The sequence below is a fragment of the Puccinia triticina genome, chromosome 18A (genome assembly GCF_026914185.1).
Source record: "Puccinia triticina chromosome 18A, complete sequence".
Classification (NCBI taxonomy): Eukaryota; Fungi; Basidiomycota; class Pucciniomycetes; order Pucciniales; family Pucciniaceae; genus Puccinia; species Puccinia triticina.
Genome location: NC_070575.1, coordinates 4,147,160 through 4,167,857, shown reverse-complemented (window position 1 = coordinate 4,167,857; position 20,698 = coordinate 4,147,160). Strand labels below are relative to the sequence as shown.

General features: G+C 46.1%; 2 protein-coding genes across 2 annotated transcripts; one reads left to right on the top strand and one right to left on the bottom strand.

Moving 5' to 3' along the window:
* Positions 1–1,295: 1,295 nt before the first annotated feature.
* PtA15_18A457 (uncharacterized protein) lies at positions 1,296–3,169 on the top strand (the record flags this gene model as incomplete). The annotated part of the gene is made up of 4 exons (XM_053164996.1): positions 1,296–2,265; positions 2,342–2,420; positions 2,745–3,009; positions 3,125–3,169. 4 exons carry the CDS (start codon positions 1,296–1,298, stop codon positions 3,167–3,169), a joined length of 1,359 nt encoding a protein of 452 aa, XP_053028951.1.
* Positions 3,170–12,010: 8,841 nt separating this feature from the next.
* Positions 12,011–14,493, bottom strand: PtA15_18A456 (uncharacterized protein; the record flags this gene model as incomplete). The annotated part of the gene is made up of 5 exons (XM_053164995.1): positions 12,011–12,083; positions 12,167–12,517; positions 12,608–13,488; positions 13,748–13,814; positions 14,450–14,493. The coding sequence occupies 5 exons, from the start codon at positions 14,491–14,493 to the stop codon at positions 12,011–12,013; spliced, it is 1,416 nt and encodes a 471-aa protein (XP_053028950.1).
* Positions 14,494–20,698: the final 6,205 nt, after the last annotated feature.

Below are 20,698 nucleotides of genomic sequence, written 5' to 3'. Positions count from 1 at the left end.
AGTTGAGGACTGAGCAGTGGTTATTGGGAGTGTGGTGTCTCATCTTTTTTGTTTGCTGTTACAGCTTGGCTGTGTGCCACAGGAGGGAAAAGATGGATGTTTGCCTGATGTGATGGGTGGATCAGGACACAGGGAGTTGAATGAAGGTGAAGCGGATGCAGTAAGCATATTCAAATTTCTGATGATTTCATTTGCACACATGATACAAGATGTACAATAAAGCTGATCCAGTTCCACTTCTTGACCAGTTTAAAAATTACGCACTGGGGCTAGCTAGTTTTGAGGGGACTGCCATTGGGCCTGAGGGTGATGCGCCTGGGTCAGAATTTGCCAGTGATGATGATGAGGCCCAGTGGATTGTGAGTTTTTTTTTCTTTGGGGGGGGGGCATACTTAAATTTGGCTAGGCTTATATTCATATCTTGGGTGGGTGACCCAGGAGGACAATCTGCTTGGTGTGCATGGGTGCCCCATTAGTCTGCCAATGTCTGCAAAGGTGGGTTCCCAAACTCTTGTTGAGCAATCATCACATTTAGCTAACATACTTGTAGGCCAAGGAAGCTTTGTCTGATACAAGTCAACAGGAACAAGAGGGCAAGAGCCGCCTTGATGCTGGAACTGCTGCTGATCGAAAAAAGGTGAGAATCAAGTAGTGGTGATTGGGAGTTTTAGTGTGGCTTATATTTCTTTTTGTTTACTCTTGTGCCACCTGAGGGAAAGGATGGATGTGTTCTTGGCTTGCTGGGTGGGCCAGGGAGCAGGGAAGGAAATGAAGGCAAAGATGATCCAGTATGCAAATAATATCTCATGACCTCATTTGCAGACAAATGGCAGAGCAGTGATACAATCACACTGATGCGTGTTTATTTTTGTGACTTAGCTTGACATCTGGCTCAAAAATAACCCACTATGGCGGGCTAGTGTGGAGAGAACTTCTGTTGGATCTGGCAGGCGTGGGTCAGAGGTTCCCAGTGAGGACAATGATGGCCAGAAAATTGTAAGTTGGAATAGTTTTTTGAGCTATTGATAAATGTAGCAAAGATGATGCTTATGTCTTGGTGGGTGAAACAGGAGGACAACCTGGTTGGTGTCCATAGACGCTTAATCAGTCTCCCAGTTCCATGGCGTGAGGATTATGACCTGGACTCCTGGGTGATTTCTGTTCCTCCCACCTTCCTTACCAAGATTTTTGGCTCAATGACGCTTGTCACTTTGGCGCATCACAATCTGGGTATATCTGATGACGAGATCTTTGAAGATTATACATATGTCGGTGTTGGTGGATGCGCAATCAGGATGCCACCTGAATTTAAGCAACGGGTTCTGGATTTACTCTTTGATGATTATCACATCATTGCCCACAAGTCACACAATCCCACGGTGCTCAACAATGGGTCGCCATCCTGCACAGCAGGAATGTTGGAAGAAATGTTGACCACAGCTCAAGTCCCTGAATTGCGTCTGGCTTCCTATGGAATGAAGTGCCCTTTTGGTCTGGTTTTGTACAATCTTGGCGGAGGTGTCCCGAGATCATTGGCTCCTCATCAGGAAAAGAATCACTTTGACATTGGTTACACCTATTATCCATACCTTGGGACTGATCGATTCCGCAATGAGATACTACTGACCAGACGTCCACCTGATCTCCCTCAATTTGGATCAACATGTTATCCGCTGCTTCTAGAACTTGGAGAAGGATACGGAACTGTCAACCTGATCCCAGATCATGAAGCCATCACACAAATTAAGGTCTACTCCACCCTTGCCCACGCCTTGAAAGCAACATCACAGAAAGACATGAAGTATGTTCCAACTACAGCCGTCACTTGGAATACTCGTGTTGACCTCTGTGAAGGAAAAGTCGAGATCTTGGAAAAAAATGACCCTGCTCATCTATGTGGACTGCGATTTGAGGCAACCGTCTACGCTAGGTCTGCCAATGAAGCTTTGGAAATTGTTGGAAGAGCTGGCTACCTTCACCCTCGGGCCTATGACCAAACCCCAGACAACCCAAATCTGCGGCTGGCACTAGAATGGAAGGCAATTCCAGTCTCAGAATATTTTGATTATGCACACAAGATGATAGCTATGGTCAGACGTGTTCAACTTGAAGTCCCTCAGAAGCATGACAATCGCAAAGGGATTCAGGAACACCACCGACAGGTAATTGTCAATCTGGCAAATGCCATTGGTTGGAATATTGGAAAATTCCAAAGGCCAACCAGTCTTGATAGAGAGAAAGTGCCAGACCCTTGGTGGGATAGATGTGAGCCTCTCTTGTTTTTCTCTTCTCTCTCTCTCCTTTGCCAATGCAAACTAAACTCATGTTGCATTTTTTGAAGATGGAAGTAATTGGCAGCCACCTACCAATGAGGACGACCCAATGAATTATTTCAAACGGCGGCCCATCGACCTTTGGGAGTTAAGGCCAAGGAGGATCTGTCCTTGCCCATGGTGTCATGCTCCTGGTGCCCCAAAACTTCCAAAAGGCAAGGGGAAAAGGACTTATCCTGTAGGATCACTGACGTCTGTTGGGGGAAAGGGAAACATTATTCTCCAATGCAACCACTGTAAAAAGAATACTTCCACCCAGGAAGAAGTGGTGGTTCTCCTAGCAAACTGGATCAACAGCCTGGGGATGCCGCTCTTGGACCAGAAAAATCGCCGCCATGGCAAGGGTGGCTGGAGAAGGGGAAATCGCAAGCTGACTCCAACTCCAAGTCCTCCTCCAACATGGGGCTCTAGCACTGCTTGGCGTTCCCAGCCATTCACTCCAGCCCCTCATCCTGACAACAACTCTCCACCGGTGGAATCAGCAAGTTCAGATAAACAATCAACCGAAAAACCCGCTGCTACTTCCGAAAAGGTTCCTATGACCAAACTATCTGATCAAGTTGACAAGGACATTGAGGATCTCAAGAGCAAGGATCATCCATCATCCAACACTAAACTGCCATCCAAACCTCTTGAAAAACCTGCCAGTTCAAATATCCTCCAGCTGGAGGGAAAAGTCAGCAAGAGAGCCCTGGAGAAGATTGTTGCGGCTCATGACCCTAACAAGCTTGTAGGCTGGCGTGGATTTGCTGACTTTTTGCTCAGGGAAAATCTCTGGAGAAACTCTTCAGCCACTCTCAAACACATCCCTGGCCCCAATCAGACATATCTACTAGGGGCCCTGCATGGTTGGAAGCGCTCTGGAGGTTTCATTGGTGGTGACGGAAACTATCTTTTTCGTGCGGTTGCAAGCTGGGTTCATGATGATCAAGAAGGGCATGGAAAAGCTCGAGATGCATGTTTTAGAGAGTTGGAAGGTAATAAGGATGTATACTCACCCTATGTGTCAAAGGAGGACCTCATGGAAGATCATCCAGTGCATGAAACTATGGTCTACCCAATGTTCTTGGTGAAGAGTAGGTCTTCAACATTTTGGGGCGGTGATCAACATTTGGCTGCACTCGCCCAGGCCTATCAGGTTAAGATTGTTGTTCTGAATGAATTGAGTCAGACTTGCATGCACCAACCACACAAGGGCAAGCCAAAGAAGACTATATATCTATGGTACAATGGACAAAATCATTATGAGATCCTCTGGAACAATTTCCTCCATTCAGCTTCGACTCTCTCTTCTGAAAAGTCAACCAATGTTGGATCAGCACCAGGATCTCCTTCACCCAAAACACCTCAGAAAGACCTCCAACCTACAAAATCTTCACTCAAGCCTCCAGCCAATATTCCTGATCCAGCACCAGAGAAAGGAAATGCAACTCAAGCTCCAGTTCCTACAGTTCAAGAGGAGAAGGTCTTCAAAACAGTTTCTTTTGATGATTTGCCTCCAGCGCCAAGTGTTCCTGCAGACGCCCCTTTGGATAATCTGGATCCTGGAGCAAAAGCAACTAGCCCCAGCCCAACAAATCCGACCGATCCACCTGCTGAGCACAAATCAGTCATATCAACTATCAGAGACAAAAAAAATCAAGTAACCAGTGGAGATGAAAACCAAACAGGCCAGATCAAAAGATTTCCTGTTGTTGTGATCCCAGCAAGAGTTACTCATGGAAACCTCAGCTCAACTGCACAGCCCGGAGCAGCATCAACATATCCCTGGAATCAGCCAGCCACAATGCCAGCCATGCCAACAAAGAAGAAGAGGATCAGGATTCTGGGATTGCAGAAGAAACATGGCTTGCCTGTGGTGGAAGGCTATTGGGATGTGGCCAATGCCAGATTAGAGCTGGAAAATGGTGTTGGCTGCAAGACTCTACCCTATGGAACCATGCAATTTGCTTCACCACTTGGACTTCTGGAAGGCTGGCGTATTTCACATCAGGTTATTGAGTCCACAGAGGATGTAAAAGTTCCGGATCTCACTGGCTTCTTTCATGCAGTTTCATACTGGTTGCATGGTGTACAAGTCTATTACAACCAGGTCAGGAAGCAGATAATTGGCGAGATGGATGGTCAACTCCGACAAAGAAAAACCGGGCGACTACCATCAGGAAAAAACTTTTCTCTCTTTGCTGGAGATGACATTTTTACCATTGATGAAATTGACACTTCACATCTTAGAACAATAGAGGGCAAGAAACCAGACGCCGCTATTTACATTACAACTGCAAACTTGTCACAGGCAGTGATTGTTGTCATTGAGTTGGGTGCAAAACAAGCAAAATGGAAAGAGTACAAGCCTTTTCAGCATACAAAACGACATCTTCCAACCTTCTACCTCTTCTATAATCCCAAGCTTAACAACTTTGAAATTATGTGGAAACCACAATTCCATCAACCACCTACAGATCCCCTGGAGCTGATAAACACCAACTCTGTCATCAAACCAAAAAGATTTCTAGGGGATACACCACCTTTGTCACCAGATGCATCCCCAGCAGATCTTCCCTCTCAAAAGTTGCAAAAGAAGGCCTCCCCAGAACCTATCACTATGGCCTGCCAAGAAGACCTGCGGCAAGTTGATTTCAAACCTGTGTTGACTAAATTGGCAGGATATCATCACAAGAAACACTGTAAGGCAAGGTGCCATGCAGCCAGGGAGGCTCTGTCTTATGAAGTCATAGATTCACAGAACAACCACTGGCATTTATCTGTTGGTTTCCTTTTGAATGATGGAAACTCTTTGTGGCGTGCACTCAGCATTTGGAAATATGGGAGTCAACACAGCTACTCAAAAATCAAGGACTGCTTCCATGATGCACGATTTGGAAATCTACATTCAACCCCAACAACTAGTAATGATGTTGATATCTGGGCCAGCAAGTTCAGCAATTCAGCAATTCTTCAAGACTTGGCTTCTCAGTTTCGCGCCAAGATTGTGGTGCTTGAAATTGGAGCTGGTTCCTCTAGATTAACAGAGTACAACCCCAACGCTTTGCAGCTCTCCTCAAAAAAACCATCTAGATTCTATTATCTCTACAATTGGAAGGGGTGCTTTGGAATTTTATACTGCAAGTATCATCTGGAGAATTGTAAGTCTGGATTTCTTCTTGTGTGTTGTTGGTTTCTTTCATATACTGATTTCTTGGTCCACATTTTCTCCAAAGTGTTTTAATTTTGCCCTGGCTCCCAGCTCTCACCCTTGTCTTCACTTCAATGCTCAATTTTGTTTGTTTCTCTGGTTTGTGTGAAATCTAAAGTGCTTTCATGTTGGAGAACATCCATGTTGACTTGGAATCCCCTGTTTGAGAGGCTTTCAGTTAAATTGTAGTTTCCTTTTTTTTGGTCTTGCATTTTGTATTCATCTAATTATATCTTGTTTGTTTTGGGTTTTTGATAGCCAAGATGGCCCTCAGCAATTGCTGTTGTTGTTTGGCAGCATTTGTCGCGGAGGTGTGGTGTAGCCATATCCTAAAATAGCAAAAGGATAGATAAAGTTTGTTAGCTCAGTGGTTAGTTGGTGGCTCAGAGGAATTTTTGGCAGAGGTCACACGTTCAAATCCCGTGTGTGATCGAAAAAATTTCCAGTCACCAATTTTCACTGGGGTAGAATTTGACAAATGCATACAGTTGGACATACAGATTTTGAAACATCTGCCCAATGCATATCCATGCAACATAATGAATTTTGAATTTGATGCTTGCTATGCAAGCAAGTGCATTTGCACTGCAAAATTCATATTCAATATGGAACTTATTATGCAATATGACGCCCAATCTGCAAATTCAATCCGGCAAAATTCTTGACCTATACCCCGGGGAGACCCCTGTAACCCTTGTCCTGTTAGGCAAGAAGAAGTGATCAAGGTAGAAGGGGCAAACGGCAAACAGTACAAGACAGTTATTTGCCAGCCTCAAAACAGAGATTTGGTGACAGAAGTGGGCAAGGGAGTGCTGCATCAATGTGCGGAACCTTCTGCGCAGGATTTTTAGGTGTTGGCCAAGCAATCCAAGCAGAGAGAGCTTTGACTCAGCTCAGACGGTGTGGAACTACTCAAATGGGAGAATAGAGCTGGGAAGTGAAATGTATAACTACACTAGTACTAATGTAAGCTATGCCAAGGATGCCGATATAAGAGCTGCCTTTCTGACTAATACTACTGGGGATGAGTGTAACACTAAGAAAAAGAAGAAAAGTGTGGCTTTTCTACTATAATCTTAGACTGACTAATACTATGAGCTGACTACTTGTACCTGTAGGGTATGAGGAGGAGAGGAGGAGTAGTGGAGGCAAAGATAAAAGGTGATGTGCAAATTTGAATGATATATGCAGGGGGATATATTTCTGGTATGTGTAAAAGTGTATAAGATGTGTGAGTGGCAATGATATCTAATGATGTGGTGAAATATGTACTGATGAAGGTGAATCTAATGGTGTAGTGAAAAGGTCATACAGAGAGTATGGGGTAGAAAATGCATGTGGGGATACAACATCTAGAGGGGAGTATATATGTGAGGAAATACAACAAGGGGGAAATCATGATGAGCACAAAGTAATAAGGTCTGAAGATGAGCAATGATGAAATGTAATGATGAAGTGAAGTAATGATGAGCACTATGTAATGTAATGATGAAGTAAAGTGCGAGCCCGCGCGCGCCTTCGCGGGTTCACAAACCAATCACAAGAAGATCACACAATTCAACTCGCCCGACTACTTAGTCTCGTCACCTCCTCCTCCTTCCTAGCTCAGTAGAGATAAAGTGCTGATTCTTCTACTGAGCTAGGTAAGCTTTCCTTTCATTTCTTCCTCCTCCATTTCTCATCATCATCAATTGTACGAGTAGAGATAAAGTGCTGATTCTTCTACTGAGCTAGGAATACATATTGTTGGGTTCTAGAAAATCTCTCCAAGACATTGGTCTTGTCTTGAGCCCTCCCTTTCTTGATCCATTTGGTGGATCCCCTGTCTGCAACCCAGAGCTGAGTGAAGAGTCATCTCAGACTCTTACATAAAGTAATGATGAGCACTATGTAATTTCTATGTATAATGACTGAGATATTTAATGTGTAACTAGAGGCCAAGGCGGCTCTGCCGCTGCAGGAAGATAACACAAGGTTTCAGATTTATAACTTAGCCAAATTGAACAATTACTTTGATCCACATCACTGTAATCATGTAATTTCTATGTTTGCGTCAATTCCAGCCAACATTGCCAAAGGCTTACAAATTTGCACATTCACTCTCATTATCCCAAAATATCATTTGAGGTTTTACAGACATTCAAAAACAAAATCCAATTTACTTCACCAGTAGTTTCAAGCCTATTTTGCTTCTCTGCTATCCCCTATACACATCAAAATGGTGAATGGGACATTATTTCTCAATTTTTTTGTAAAATGTTTTCCCATAATCCAAGGTAAATGTGATATCTGAATTCAAAATACAGCCAACCTCAAGGTCACTTAATTTATGTAATGCAATGTCTGATGACTAATGTAAGATAAAGCACAATGTTCCATTCAACACAAAGGATAACCTTAGAATTTCACCCAAGGTGAAGAAAAATGAACCCATCACCATTATCTTCTTTGGCCAATAATTAATGCCTCTGCCTAGAATGAAACTGCACAAGAACAGTAATACGCCCTCCAGCCCATTGTTATTCTGCTATCAATTTGTGCCAGTCTTGGTAGGTATTTTTTTGTGGGTTTTATCACAGATGGAACAGCAGACCAGGATTACATATGATGGATGATTTCTCCAGGGATTGAACGGAGGACCATGACCAGGTAAGATGGCAGGGAGGTGGAATGATTTTATTAAAAGATTTATAGGAGCTTGTCTCAACAGGGAAGGAAGAAAGGAAGGAACGGGAGGCAGAGGAGGAGAGCCCCAGACCCCCATAATTCTGGACAGGCAAGGGTACTTGCATTCTAGGCAGATGTTTGGTCATGGAACCATCTATCAGGAGGCTGTGTTGTTTGGGAGGTGAAGTTAGAAGGTATCTAACACAGGCTGCACAGCATCTTTGGCTGGAGTCTTTGTATTTGTTTGTTCAGGGAAGATTCTATCAGGAGGCTGTGTTCTTTGGAGGTGGATTTAGAAGGTATCTATCAGGAGGCTGCGTTGTTTGGAGGTGGAGTTAGAAGGTATCTATCAGGAGGCCATGTTTTTTTGGAGGTGGAGATAGGGTGTATCTGGTCAACACTGGGTCGCTACGCTAACCATAGTGGTTAGCGTAGCGTAGCGCATTGCAAATGCACTATTTTTTAGCGTAGCGTTAGCGCAATTGCACGCATATGCGCTAACGCTACGCGCACGCGGTGCGCAGCTATTTTAGCTGATAGCATAGCGTTAGCGCAGATGCGCGCAATTGCGCTAACGCTACACATGCAGGGCGCAAAAGAGCGCGCGCTACGCTGCGCTACAGCGCCTTTAGCGGGAAAAAAGGGCTTTTTTCCCACTAAAAGCGCTGTAGCGCAGCGCAGCGTAGCGTAGCGACTGTAGCGGCGCGCTAACACTAACAAAGAATTGGCGCGCTGTTAGCGCCGCTGAAAATTAGCGCAGCGTAGCGGCGCTAACAGCGCGCTAACGCTATGCAAAATAGATGGACGCTTTTTGCCGCTACGCTAACGCGTAGCGTAGCGTAGCGACCCAGTGTTGATCTGGTCCAGCCTTCACCAGAATCTACTGCTGAAGGCTGTGTATTTGTTTGTTAGTTTGTATATCATAGATGTTTGCCTGTGGATTTAAAGTGTGTCTAGCACATCAAAGCTGTGTTGTTTGTATTTGTGGCTGTGTAGAAAGGCTGTGTAGGTGAGAACCCCTGCAGCAGAAATCCCTCACAAGGAGCTTCCTGCAGAAGAAATCCCTCATCCTCCAACATAAAAAGAGGGCCTCTCCCCACTATAATTTTCCTTTTTCATCATCAGCCTATAGAGGTTTGGTCACTGTGGTTAGTTTTTAGTTTGTAGCAGCCTAGTAAGGTCTGTTTATTGTGGTTATTAGTAGTGGAGTAGTGTAGAGAACTTTAGTGTGTGTTAAAAACAATAGTAGAACCAACAACCAACCAACAAACCAACCAACATCCAACATCCAACCCATATATATATATATATTTACTTTGTAACAAATTATTAAAACAACATAGTGTCAGCAATTTAACATCACAAATTTTACAACATATATCAAAATTTATTGCAACCACCACATTGAACCAAGTTACAAAAGATTCACCACAACTATTAATGCAAGTGATCTAGGTCAGATAGAGATTACTATACAAAAGTAAGAGCTATCTTTGGAATCAGCCACACCATTTAAAGATTGATTACAAGACTCTTGGTTATTTGCATAGTACCATCAGAGGGGCAGCTCTTTCAAACCACACGTAAATTGTAATAGGCTTTCAACTTATTCACAACTTATCTCCCCCTAAAAGGAACTTCGATTACCACTCATCCATCCCTTTGGAGTCCCTACACCGCTCTTCATCAATTTTTTTAGCTCCTTCCTCAAGAACTTTGACCTCCAAACGGGAGAATGGTTGGTTAAGGTTGTTCACCGGGGTTCAGGACAGGGAATGAGGGTCATCCCGAGCCCCAGACCCCAACTATGCCCTGGGTCATGACAGTTTTTCTTGCACTGCTGAAAAATCTGTGGTATCGGGCTGTATTGAGATGGCCAAAGCACTTGCACAAATGCCTTGGCCTCCGGAACTGCCTACCAACCCCACCAATTGAGGGGATTGAAGCCGAGATCACTCGCTACGTGAGGATCCCAAACCACAGGGGAGCAAGATCCCCCTGTCTACTAGGCCAGTCAACAGAAAACCTATCCCACCATTTGCAAATGGATTACAGCACAGAATCTTCTCTCAATCCCCGCGGCTCACGCGGCTTCCGAACATTTCTCCTGGGGGTTTTACTTGCGCGTCTCAACTTGTCTGCTTTTCTCTCAGTCCACCCGTTTCCTTGGGGTTTTTTCTTGCGCATCTCAACCTGTCTCCTTTGTCTCTCTTGCTTGGCATCTAATTTTTTCCCTCAAGGTCATAAGAAAACCAACTTATACACACCTGATGGCCACTCAAATGACAAAAAAATCATAAAATCCCAAAAAAAGACATTTCATCCCCCAGGTAATCCTCCCTTTGCAAAAAAAACATATGCCCCGGGGTTCAGGGCATTTTCAAGGACAATCCCAATGCCCCGGACCCCGGGGAATGCCCTGAGCCCCGCTTTTGGGGCACAGCCTTATGGGTCATTCCACTACTTGTCTCTTGGCAATCAGAGTAAGAATTGGACATCCTCAATAGAAAATTTGAACTGAAGAACTCCAAATCCCCAGGCAATCTATCACAACTTGGAACTAGGTTTAATAATTTTTTCCAACTTCTTTCTGAACTCTCAAAAGTTGGAGTTCCTGTCAATCTGTTTTTGGAATCCCTGTTTGTTCAGATAATAATTCCAGCTGCACCCAAAATGACTTGGTGTCAGTTCTACAAAAAAAAAGAAAATCCCTCCAACTCGGCAACAAGAAAGACACCACCACCCGGGATGTCAAGACTATTATCAAATCCACTTACTGCAAAACAGCATGGTTCAATGGCCAAGCGGCTCCACATGGATCTCCTTTTTAAATATTCCAACACATGGAAACGGATTGGTGTGAAAAATTTTGCCTGTTTGATCTCCACTCCCTTGAAAGTGGCCTTTGGGTTAGGTTTAGTGGGAATGTTGTGACCGGGAGTTTCTGTTAAAAATATCTCTCCAGTTACCTGCGTGACCCAGATAACCTGACTTGCAAGGGGACCATAGGCTCTTGGTAATCATCTTGTTACCTTCCCCCCCCATGAAAAAAATAGGTAACAGGTACCTTGCCTAGGGGGGCCCTGGGCACCACACATCATGGTACTATGGGCTCTATAGGGTCCTGATTTGTGTGCCATGAAAGTGCTTGTCAAGAATTTTTTGAAGCAATAGTATGTACAGGGTAGTTGGCAAAGAGAAATTCAGTTTAACAAACTAGCCAGATATTCTGTGGCTTTGCTATGCTTTGGAAAATCAGAACTGTTCTCAGAGCTCCCTGCCTTGCCAGCACAATTTTGAAATTTACATATTTTTTTTCATTTGTACTCAACAGCAAATTAAATGAAGTGATTGATGATCATAAAATCAAAAGAAAGTTTCAAGTTGTAATTGAGATGAAAAGTGAGTGAGATCAAAATGAGTGGAAGGAAAGGAAACATTTTCTGTTGATTCAGCGGCCACGATGTAATAATTTATTAGGTTTCTATAGTGATATGATAATATTAGGACAACTAGTACTATTACTGCTAACTGACAAGTGATATATGTCTATGTTGAATTGAGTGAAGTAGCAGGTTCCGCCTTTGAATGTTTTATAATTTCACGTGTTACACTATTGATTTGATCAGAAGGATTGTCCGTTTGGTTTTTTGAATGTATTTACATGTACCCAACTGTTGGACTTATTCTGTTGAATGTTTACTTATAGAAAAAAAAAATGATACAATGGCTAGGTGGTTGAGAATTTTCTTCGACTGTCCTGCTTTCTTGAATTTGGTGAAAGAGAAAGACCGGGGTCGGGCGCTGATGTTGAAGACTATGTCTGTGGTGTGCTAGGCTGGTCGTCCTGGTCTTGACGATCGGGATTGCTGACTCTGAGGATTCGTCGACTGGAACAAGGTACAAATCAGTTAAGAGTCCGAACGAGTCGCCCGTCTTAGGAAAAAGAATAGGGTATGGAGGAGGAGCTTACCTGTAGTCTTCCTCGTCTCTTAAGCTTGATAGTTCATCGCGCTGTTCATCAGATCGAGGCCGACTGTAGCCGGGCAGGACGGTGGGCTCTAGACGCTGATCGGCTGTGGGGATCTGGTCATCCAATGCAAATTGGGGCGGGCTGACCATTGTGAAGGTCTCTTGCTCAACCGTCTGGATTTCTGGCTGGGGACCGGGTGGAGGGTGGAACGACGAAAAACCTGTTACTTCTTGTGGGCCAGGCTCTGCACTCGAAATGACGATCGGTGGTCCTGCTCTCACAGCCCCCTCTTCGTCAACCCTCACGAGCTCCGGCTTGATCAGTCCATCGCCAAAAGCTCGGCCGCCTCCACTGAATCATCCCAAATGATGAACAGATGTTTCAGTAAACAACGCCTCAAGCTCATTACATCTACTGATGTGAAGCAAGCTATAGACTTACGTTGAAAAGTGAGTATTGATGTAACGACCCCACTCCTCGGAGTTCATCGTATCCAAGTCGGACGACCGACCGGTGAGATTGGTGCGGTTGCTTAACCGGACTGGATAGACTTCTTGCATGTGAGAGTGACTGGGATTGTCGTGATAACCAAACATTGGATCTCTGACTTGCTGGTTGGAGAACTGCGGTTCAAGCTGCTGCAGAGGTTCACTGATCTGCGGGAGTTGAGGTTCGCGGTCGAGCGGGATATTCTGAAAGTCGTCGTGTTCAGTGTCGAGTGGTAGCATAGCCACTCGTCCATCGTCATCATTCCCGACGAACTTGTTGAAATTCAGCTCGGCATCCTCGTTCTCCCTGGCCCTCAGCCGGGCGCGTCTTAGTCGAGCCAGTCGCCAGATGATAGCCGCCGATCCGCCGAGCACAATCAGGCCGACCGTCAAGAACGTCCCGATCACGGCGCCACGGTTGTCAAAAAAGCCTGGCTGATGATCGTCTCCGTTGTGGAGTCGGGCAATTGACGTACTTCCGGGAGCCGAAACCGTGGTCGCTGGTCTGTCAACTGTAACCTCGACGTATGAGGTCAAAGTATGAATTCCACCATTAGGATCGGCGCTTGTCTGGTAAACATTACTAGTCACAACCACAATCTGAGATGAGGCTTGAGAGGAAGGAGCTGGCAGCTGGCTAGAGAAAGTATTTTGGGCGGGTTGGGATGAAGGCGATGGCGACGAAACGGGCGCGGAGGAAGTGTTGATGACTGAGCTTGGAGGACTAGAGGAGCTGGACTGAGCAGGAGGCTCGCTAGTAGACGTCTGTATTGGAGGAGAGGATGCAGCCGAACTGGTCTGCTCGTCCGGCCGGGAGGAAGATGAGGAAGTCGGCTGCACATTGGTTGCGGTTGAGGTTGGGGAGGGTTGAGGGTTGCTTTCAGTGCTGCTGGCAGTAGGAGATGAGGTCGAGGTTGGAGCGGGACTGAAAGAGGTGGCTGTCGGGCTTGGATCGCTTGTTGCGGAGGCGGTTGGGGATGGAGCGTCTGATGAGGTGGGTGATGGCGACGGCGAAGGTGACGGCGACGGCGATGGTGAGGATGATGGTATAGAATTGGTATCAGTTGTGTGGGGAGGTTGAGATTGGGTGAACGAAGTCGAAGGTTGGTTGGAAGTAGTCGATGAGAAGGGTGGCAGTGAGGATTGAGTCGAATTGTTGACTAAAAAAAGGGAGGAAAAAAGCAACAAGCGTCAGATTTAGGAAACACCCTCAACAAGCTGGTGAAGGTTGACGGAAGTTGTTAAGATCATCACGAATTGCTCTCATCAAAGCTGTGGAAGATGTTGAGGCTGAACTGCAAGTAATTTGAAAGAGGAAGGTTAAAGTTATAGCAGATCTCGCTTACGTTCAAGATCCGCCAAAATCCGAAAGACAGATTAAGAGATTGATAAAGGATGAATGAGAAAGGGCAAAAGGGCTCAAGGTTAGTGGAAGTACTTGTAAAAATGTCAATGTGGAAAACTAGATAGCATCCGGGATTGGATTTGAAATATATCTTCGATCCACAACGAGCCCCCCCAAGATTTCCAGTACTTGGAGTGATAAAAAATGCACGCCGGAATGAAGAGGCAAACGGGCGGAGGTCAAAAACACGAATATATATTTCTGTGCATTGGAACCGGCCGCTGCCGCAGGTGTGCTTCTGATTGCGCGGACAAAAAATGAGTGGGATGGCGAGTGATGGGAATGGGAATCGGACGACGAAGAGAAGTAAAGAAATAGTTTGGCTTGGAATCTTCGATTGGACCACGAGCCGCTCCAATCGAACGCAACTCACCCTGTCTTGGATTTAACCTCGAGTTAGCTGATACTGCTGGCTGAGGCGGGAGATGAGACATGATGTCTTGCACCGGCCGGCGGACACGCTTCTTCTTAAAAAAAAGAGAGAGAGATGAAGAGCGAAGGGTGTAGCAACAAGAGCCGAAGAAAAAAAGGAGGGTGGGGTGGGAGGGTAGACCGAACTGAGTGGATTGGATGAGAGTGCTTGTATATATAATATATCAGCTTCAAGCTTTCAACGAACGACGACGGATAATAAATAAAGACTTTCTTGATGGAATGTAGAGGAATATGATGATGATGATAAGTTCTGTGTGCCGGAGTTTTCTAGGCCAGGAAGTTGAGGACAGAGGAGCAGATGGGAATGAGTGGGGCCGGCTGGTTGAGGCTTTGGTTTTGTTTGATGGCTCCCATTGTTCTTGATTTGGGCAAGATTGCTTTGAATATAGTTCTTCTTTGTCCGATTTTCAAGTCACCCTAGTTGAGCTTTTGATTCGGCCTCGGCGCTGATAGCTTGGTTCTCGCGTTAAATGCCGTTCATGATCAAAATGTATATCTTCAGTTTCTTCGATGGCTGGGCTGAGATGGCGAGATTAGTGATTAATTAGCCGGGGTCGAGGAACTGGGAGACTGGCCGTGGATGGCGGAAGGGCGAACAAAGCAAAGCACGAAAAAAGCTCAGCTCTCGACTGCTGCTGAATTCGATGGCCGGAGAATGCTCTCTTTCTTTTTGTTCTCCAAATCAGAAACATTCGGTCGATACTCTCGACGGCATTCTCACATCGGAAAAAAAAACGATCAAAAACAACAGTTCTCCGCTTCCTTATGAGCTGCAGATGCCTTGGCAGGGGATTTCCACTGATACTGTGCTTCTCCAGTGCTTTTCCCTCTTTTGTGGTGAAGTGCATGGCGCGGAAAACCGACATCACCGTTAGGGAAAAAAACACCAGCCACCCCACTTGACTTGTCGAATGCGCTCGTGGTGCCCGTTTTCGGTTTCACGCTGGCCGAGTCTTTTTTTTTTCTCACTTTGCTCATGTGCCCGTGGCCCCATGCTTGCAAGCCGGGCGGAAGCTGGGGGTTTGAAAGTCTGGAGCAATCTGACCGATCAGCGCTGGGAGATGTCTGTTATCCATGCTGGCCCAGAACCTGGTCATTATCAGGTCAGGTCCATACACAGCAGAAGCTACATATTTTAGATACTTGATCCCTGTAAATTGGGAAAATATACCGAAAGTACAAGCGGCGCAGAATTGCGAACTCGCTTCTCAAGAGAATGAAGAAATTTTTCCTTACAGGGTATCAAAACATGGTTTAATCCGTCGATCAAGAACAGTTTGTAATGTCGAGTGGGATTAGCCACGGTCAGGCTGTCAGCTTGCCATCAGCCAAGCCAAGCATGTCAAATCAAGCACTCCACTCAGCTTCACTCTTAGAAAGGTATACATAGAAGTGTCGCCATACATACGCAGGAGCTGGGGCTGGAAAGGTGCCTTGTTTAGGAAACCTTTACGACTGGAAACATGTCTATCCATCTTCATGTAAGAGATCGAGGGGTACTTATACGCGTAGGGATTATGAACGGCGGCATCTATGAGGCGAGATGGCAATCAGAAGGGCCATTGTGCACGTGAGTGTAAAATCATCCAGCCCACATCAAGCCCACACCAATAAAATAAAATAAAAAAACAAGAGAAACGAGAATAACAACCGGAGAGACAGTCAAGACCTGGTTTACATCGGAGTTTATCGGCGTCCCGGGGGGTCAAAAGTCCATCAGCCGGCTCTCCGTCACCAGTTGTCATCAGTTTTTCCGTTACTGGGCCCACTAATGTCTGCATAGTCTGCATCTTCCTTGTGTATCAAACCTGATCACCAGCTCCCGCTGATTCAGCTCATGAGGCTCTTGTCCAAGGTCGCGCATAATCCTGGCCAGGCCTCCACAATGACCCAGGCTTCGCATTCACTTCGTTTGGGCATCGGTCGACACCTAACTTGACACAAGTCCCCCCTGGCAGTGGTGGGAGGCTCGCTGTGGCTGGCCGCGAAGCGGCCCCTCCCTCTCCTACGGAGAGCCCTCCGGGCGGGGTCCCCCGGACCCTCCGTTCGAGAGGCTTAGTTAAGCTAGGGTCGACACACAGCACCAAAAGTGCGCACCGTTTAGAGGGAAAGCGTTGGCCTGAAGCGACCGGACAGCGCACGCCCCCGGGCCCTCTCGTAAAACACCTGCCGACCAAAAAAACACCGACTTGAGCGTGCTTCCTAGCATTTTTTCCACAGTTTGCACGATGACTGTGTCTTTGATGTGACCAGGCTAACCTCCTTTTTCTTGATAAATATAAATTATCTAGTCACCCCGGGCAAATTGGGGTCATGAGAAGCATACAGGTTACGTGGTCCTGTACGCCTGTCAGGTCATGGAAGTCCTGTCAGGTGTACATGACAAGCTGTCCGGATCCTGACATGCAGTTCACACTTTCAACATGTCACATGCACAGTGACTGCAGAGGGTTTCACAGACCTTTCCACCTCACCTTACATACATGACAGCCAGTCCTGTAAATGGTGTGTGACAAAGGGCGCGGGATTTTTTTATGTAACATGCAGGACCATGCTAAAGAGGCATGAGTATGTAAATGCAAGGGAAAAGACACTAATCAATAGATTACATTAAGAGGGAAAAACATAATGAGGCTAGAAATACAGGGTTATTTATAGTCTTCATTATGTAATGGAAAAGTGACATGGGAAAGCGGAGAGATGTCGCGTCGAGACCATCGTGTATGTCATTCATGACATAACTGTAGTGAGACGTAACTTTGTACGTAATCGAGCTACAACACCCCCCCACTCGACGAGACACCTAAGATCACTAGCTGTTGGTTCTGATGAACAAGAGGAGGAAGATTCTTCGTAAATACATCGGCGAATTGATTCTTAGTAGAAACCCAGGAAACAGATATTTTCTTCTCGAAGAACGCTTGGTTGGTAATGTAAAATTCCCGGTCAGTATGTCTGGTTCGTTTGTTGGAAGTGTCGTTGGAACAGATTTTAACCGCCGCGGTATTGTCGCAATAGATATAACCTGTAAGCCATTGGTCACATAAATCGTACCCATAGTAGTTGTTTGGTGCAGTGGCCCAGCGCCATATATTCAGCATGCGCAGTTGACGACGCAACAGTAGCTAGTCTTTTCGAAAACCAAGAGATAGGGCAACCGTGGTAGAACAGGATCATTCCATAGGTTGAACGTGAAAACTCACCCCCCCAGTTTGCATCAGTGAAACCACAAAGGGCCGGGGCTTCCCTCCGCGGTTGAATCAGAAGGCATAAGGATTTTGTCGTCGCCAAATAAGCTATAAGATGTTTCAGCCACTTCCAGTGCTCTCGCGATGGATTCTGCGAAAACCGCGCAAGAAAATTGACCCCAAAGCATATGTCAGGTCTTGTTCCGAGCGCTACGTAGCTTAAAGCACCCAGTATAGAAAGATATAACGTTGGTTCGACTCCCTCACCCGCATGGGTCGTCAACAGGTTCCCCGTCGGCAAAGGCGTTCGACTGCTGCTAGCGCCGTCCCAGTGATCGGATAGGATTTTCGCGATCAACTTCGGCTGTGATAGACTAAATCCGCTGGAATCCCTGGTTATGGCCAGTCCCACCATATCAGTAAGATTTCGCGACCATTTGATTTTAATGCTGGCTGACAGATCTCTTTCTAATTGTTCAAGTATAGCCGAGTCAGATGCCGTTACTATCCCGTCATCGACGTGGATCCAAATACAGGCATGTCCCCCAGTCTTCTTCAGTATATACAGACTGCTATCGTACTGAGAAGCCTTGTAACCCATATTGGCTAAGGTCCCGGAAAGGTGCTGCCACCAGCAACGCGCCGCCTGCTTCGTACCGTAGAGTGCTTTCTTCAACAAGCAAGCATACCCTTTTTTGACTACCAATCCGTCCGGAGGCGAAACCCAGAGTTCCTCGTCTATGGGGGAATTAAGGTATGCCGCAACGAAATCAAATGAGTGGACGGGCCAGTTATTGACTGCTGCTATTACCAGGAGGATTCTCATAGAGACGAAAGTAGCAGTAGGGGCGAAAGTCTCGTTAAATTGTAGGCCAGCAATTTGAGAATACCCACGTGCAACGTAACGAGCCTTAAAACGTTCCACCTCTCCAGACGAGTTTGTTTTCTTCGCAAAAACCCACTTCGCCGACATAACCTGAGTTCCCGACGGTACCTTCGCAACTTCCCAAACGCCCAGAGACTCCAGGTTGTCGATTTCTTCTTTAATAGCTGCAGACCATTTCTCTTTTTCCACTGATTTCATTGCTTGCTTGAACGTGTTGGGGATACCTACAGCACAGAAATCCGGAACAATCAAGGAAACGGTTTCCACGATTTTATCTTGCTCCTGTACAACCATTTCATCCTTAAAATCGCCTAGCCGAAGATCCGACATGCTCGCAAGTGATGCCGAGGGATTAGGGAGAGAGGGTGTTGGATGTGGAACTGGGGATTTGTGGTTGAGAAACGTTGCTACAGCGGAGGAGATGAAAGTGTTTGTCGTAGGTACCCAGAACCACCAGCCTTTCGAATCTGGCAGATATGACACTACTCTCGCCGCAATTGCTCGCTCATCTAATTTCTTCCTTTTTTCCGCGGGTACGTGAACATAAGCTAAATCCCCAAACACTCAAGCCGTGTCTAGATTGGGCTTTTGGCCAAAAAACTTTTCGAACGGAGTAAGTGGCCCACTCGCACTGTTTGGAATTCGATTGAGAAGATGACAAGCCCATGTAAACGAAAACGACCAAAACGATTTCCCCAAGTTGCTACCAACCAGTAAAGTACGGCCCATATCCTGCAGGGTACGGTTAAATCGTTCAATGGTACCGTTCTGGTAGTGATGATAAGCGATGGCCCGCTCCGCCCGAATTCCCTTTTCCTCCAGAAACTTAGCTAGAATTGCATTGTTGAATTCGCCACCATTGTCAGATCGAAGTATTTTTAAAGACCTGGTTGTCTGTCTTTCCAGCCTTGTAATAGTCGCGATGAGGATTGCCGTTGCTTCTGATTTCGAGTTAAGAATTTTGATTTCACTATATCCGGAACCAAGATCTCGAATTGTCAGAATGTATTTACCCCCCCCGATGGCTGTCACTTCAAACGGTCCTATAAGGTCCACATTCCACGCATCCATTGGTGAGAAAACCCGCGGTCTATCAGAGGAAAGAGTATTGCGCTCGACACTCTTAGAGACTTTACAAGTTGAACAGTGAATAACTCCCGCCGGCAACACACGCGGTAAACCCAACACCACGTCCATCTTAATCATCCTTCGAATGACGCGAAGACTTACATGGCCCAATTTCTGATGAAGATTAAGAAGAAAACGCTCATCTGCCGTTAGGGTATTTGGCAAAGGTTTGCCAGGCACAGTATCAGGTACAGCGAAAACGAATGGTTCTGTTACTTCAGTAGCGACAGCACGCGCGGACACAGTAGTACAAGGCAACGGAGAGTTGGAAACACCGGTAGCAGGAGAAATGGAACGGAGGGCGGGAACAGTATATACATGAAGAGGGGAAGGAAAAAGCCATTTGCGGGTGGAAGGATTGAGAGTGCACTTAGCCCAAAGGGAGGTTTGAAAGAAAATGTAAAAGGAATCGGTTTTGCTGGAGTAGGAAAAAGAGTGCCCGGCAAGTCGAAGAGCAGCTGGAGAAATGAGAGTGTTGCCCGCATGTTCACAGTAGAGAACATGCTTAAGCTCGATGACCGTTGAATTCAGACCACGAAAAGTCAGTGAACCCGTGGCTGTGACAAATGGAGAAACACCGTTAGTGGCTACCTTTAGGGGTATGGGATGTGACAGTAATTTAAAATGTGTTAACGCTGACTTGTCACCAGTTAGATGATGCGTAGCTCCAGTATCAAATAAGGCTTCAGGGGCACCAGTAGGGTATACAAATTCAACGCGTCTGACTTCCGGCTCGGGGGCGTCCTGATTCTCGTACTCCATCGCCTCCGCCGGTGGCTCTTCAGCTGGAACTTCTGCTTCCGCCCCCTTGCCGCCGGTCTTCTGGATTGTCCCCTAGAGTCGGTCGGATAATTGGGTCGATAGTTGTCCGCAACGCGTCGGTTTGCCGCTGGAGCAACCGGAGGTGGGCCAGGACGAGCAGGAGCCGAAGGAGCAGGTTGTCGATATCCGACAGGGGGTGTGATAATCAGGTAATGAGCTTGGAACTGATCAGCATTGCCG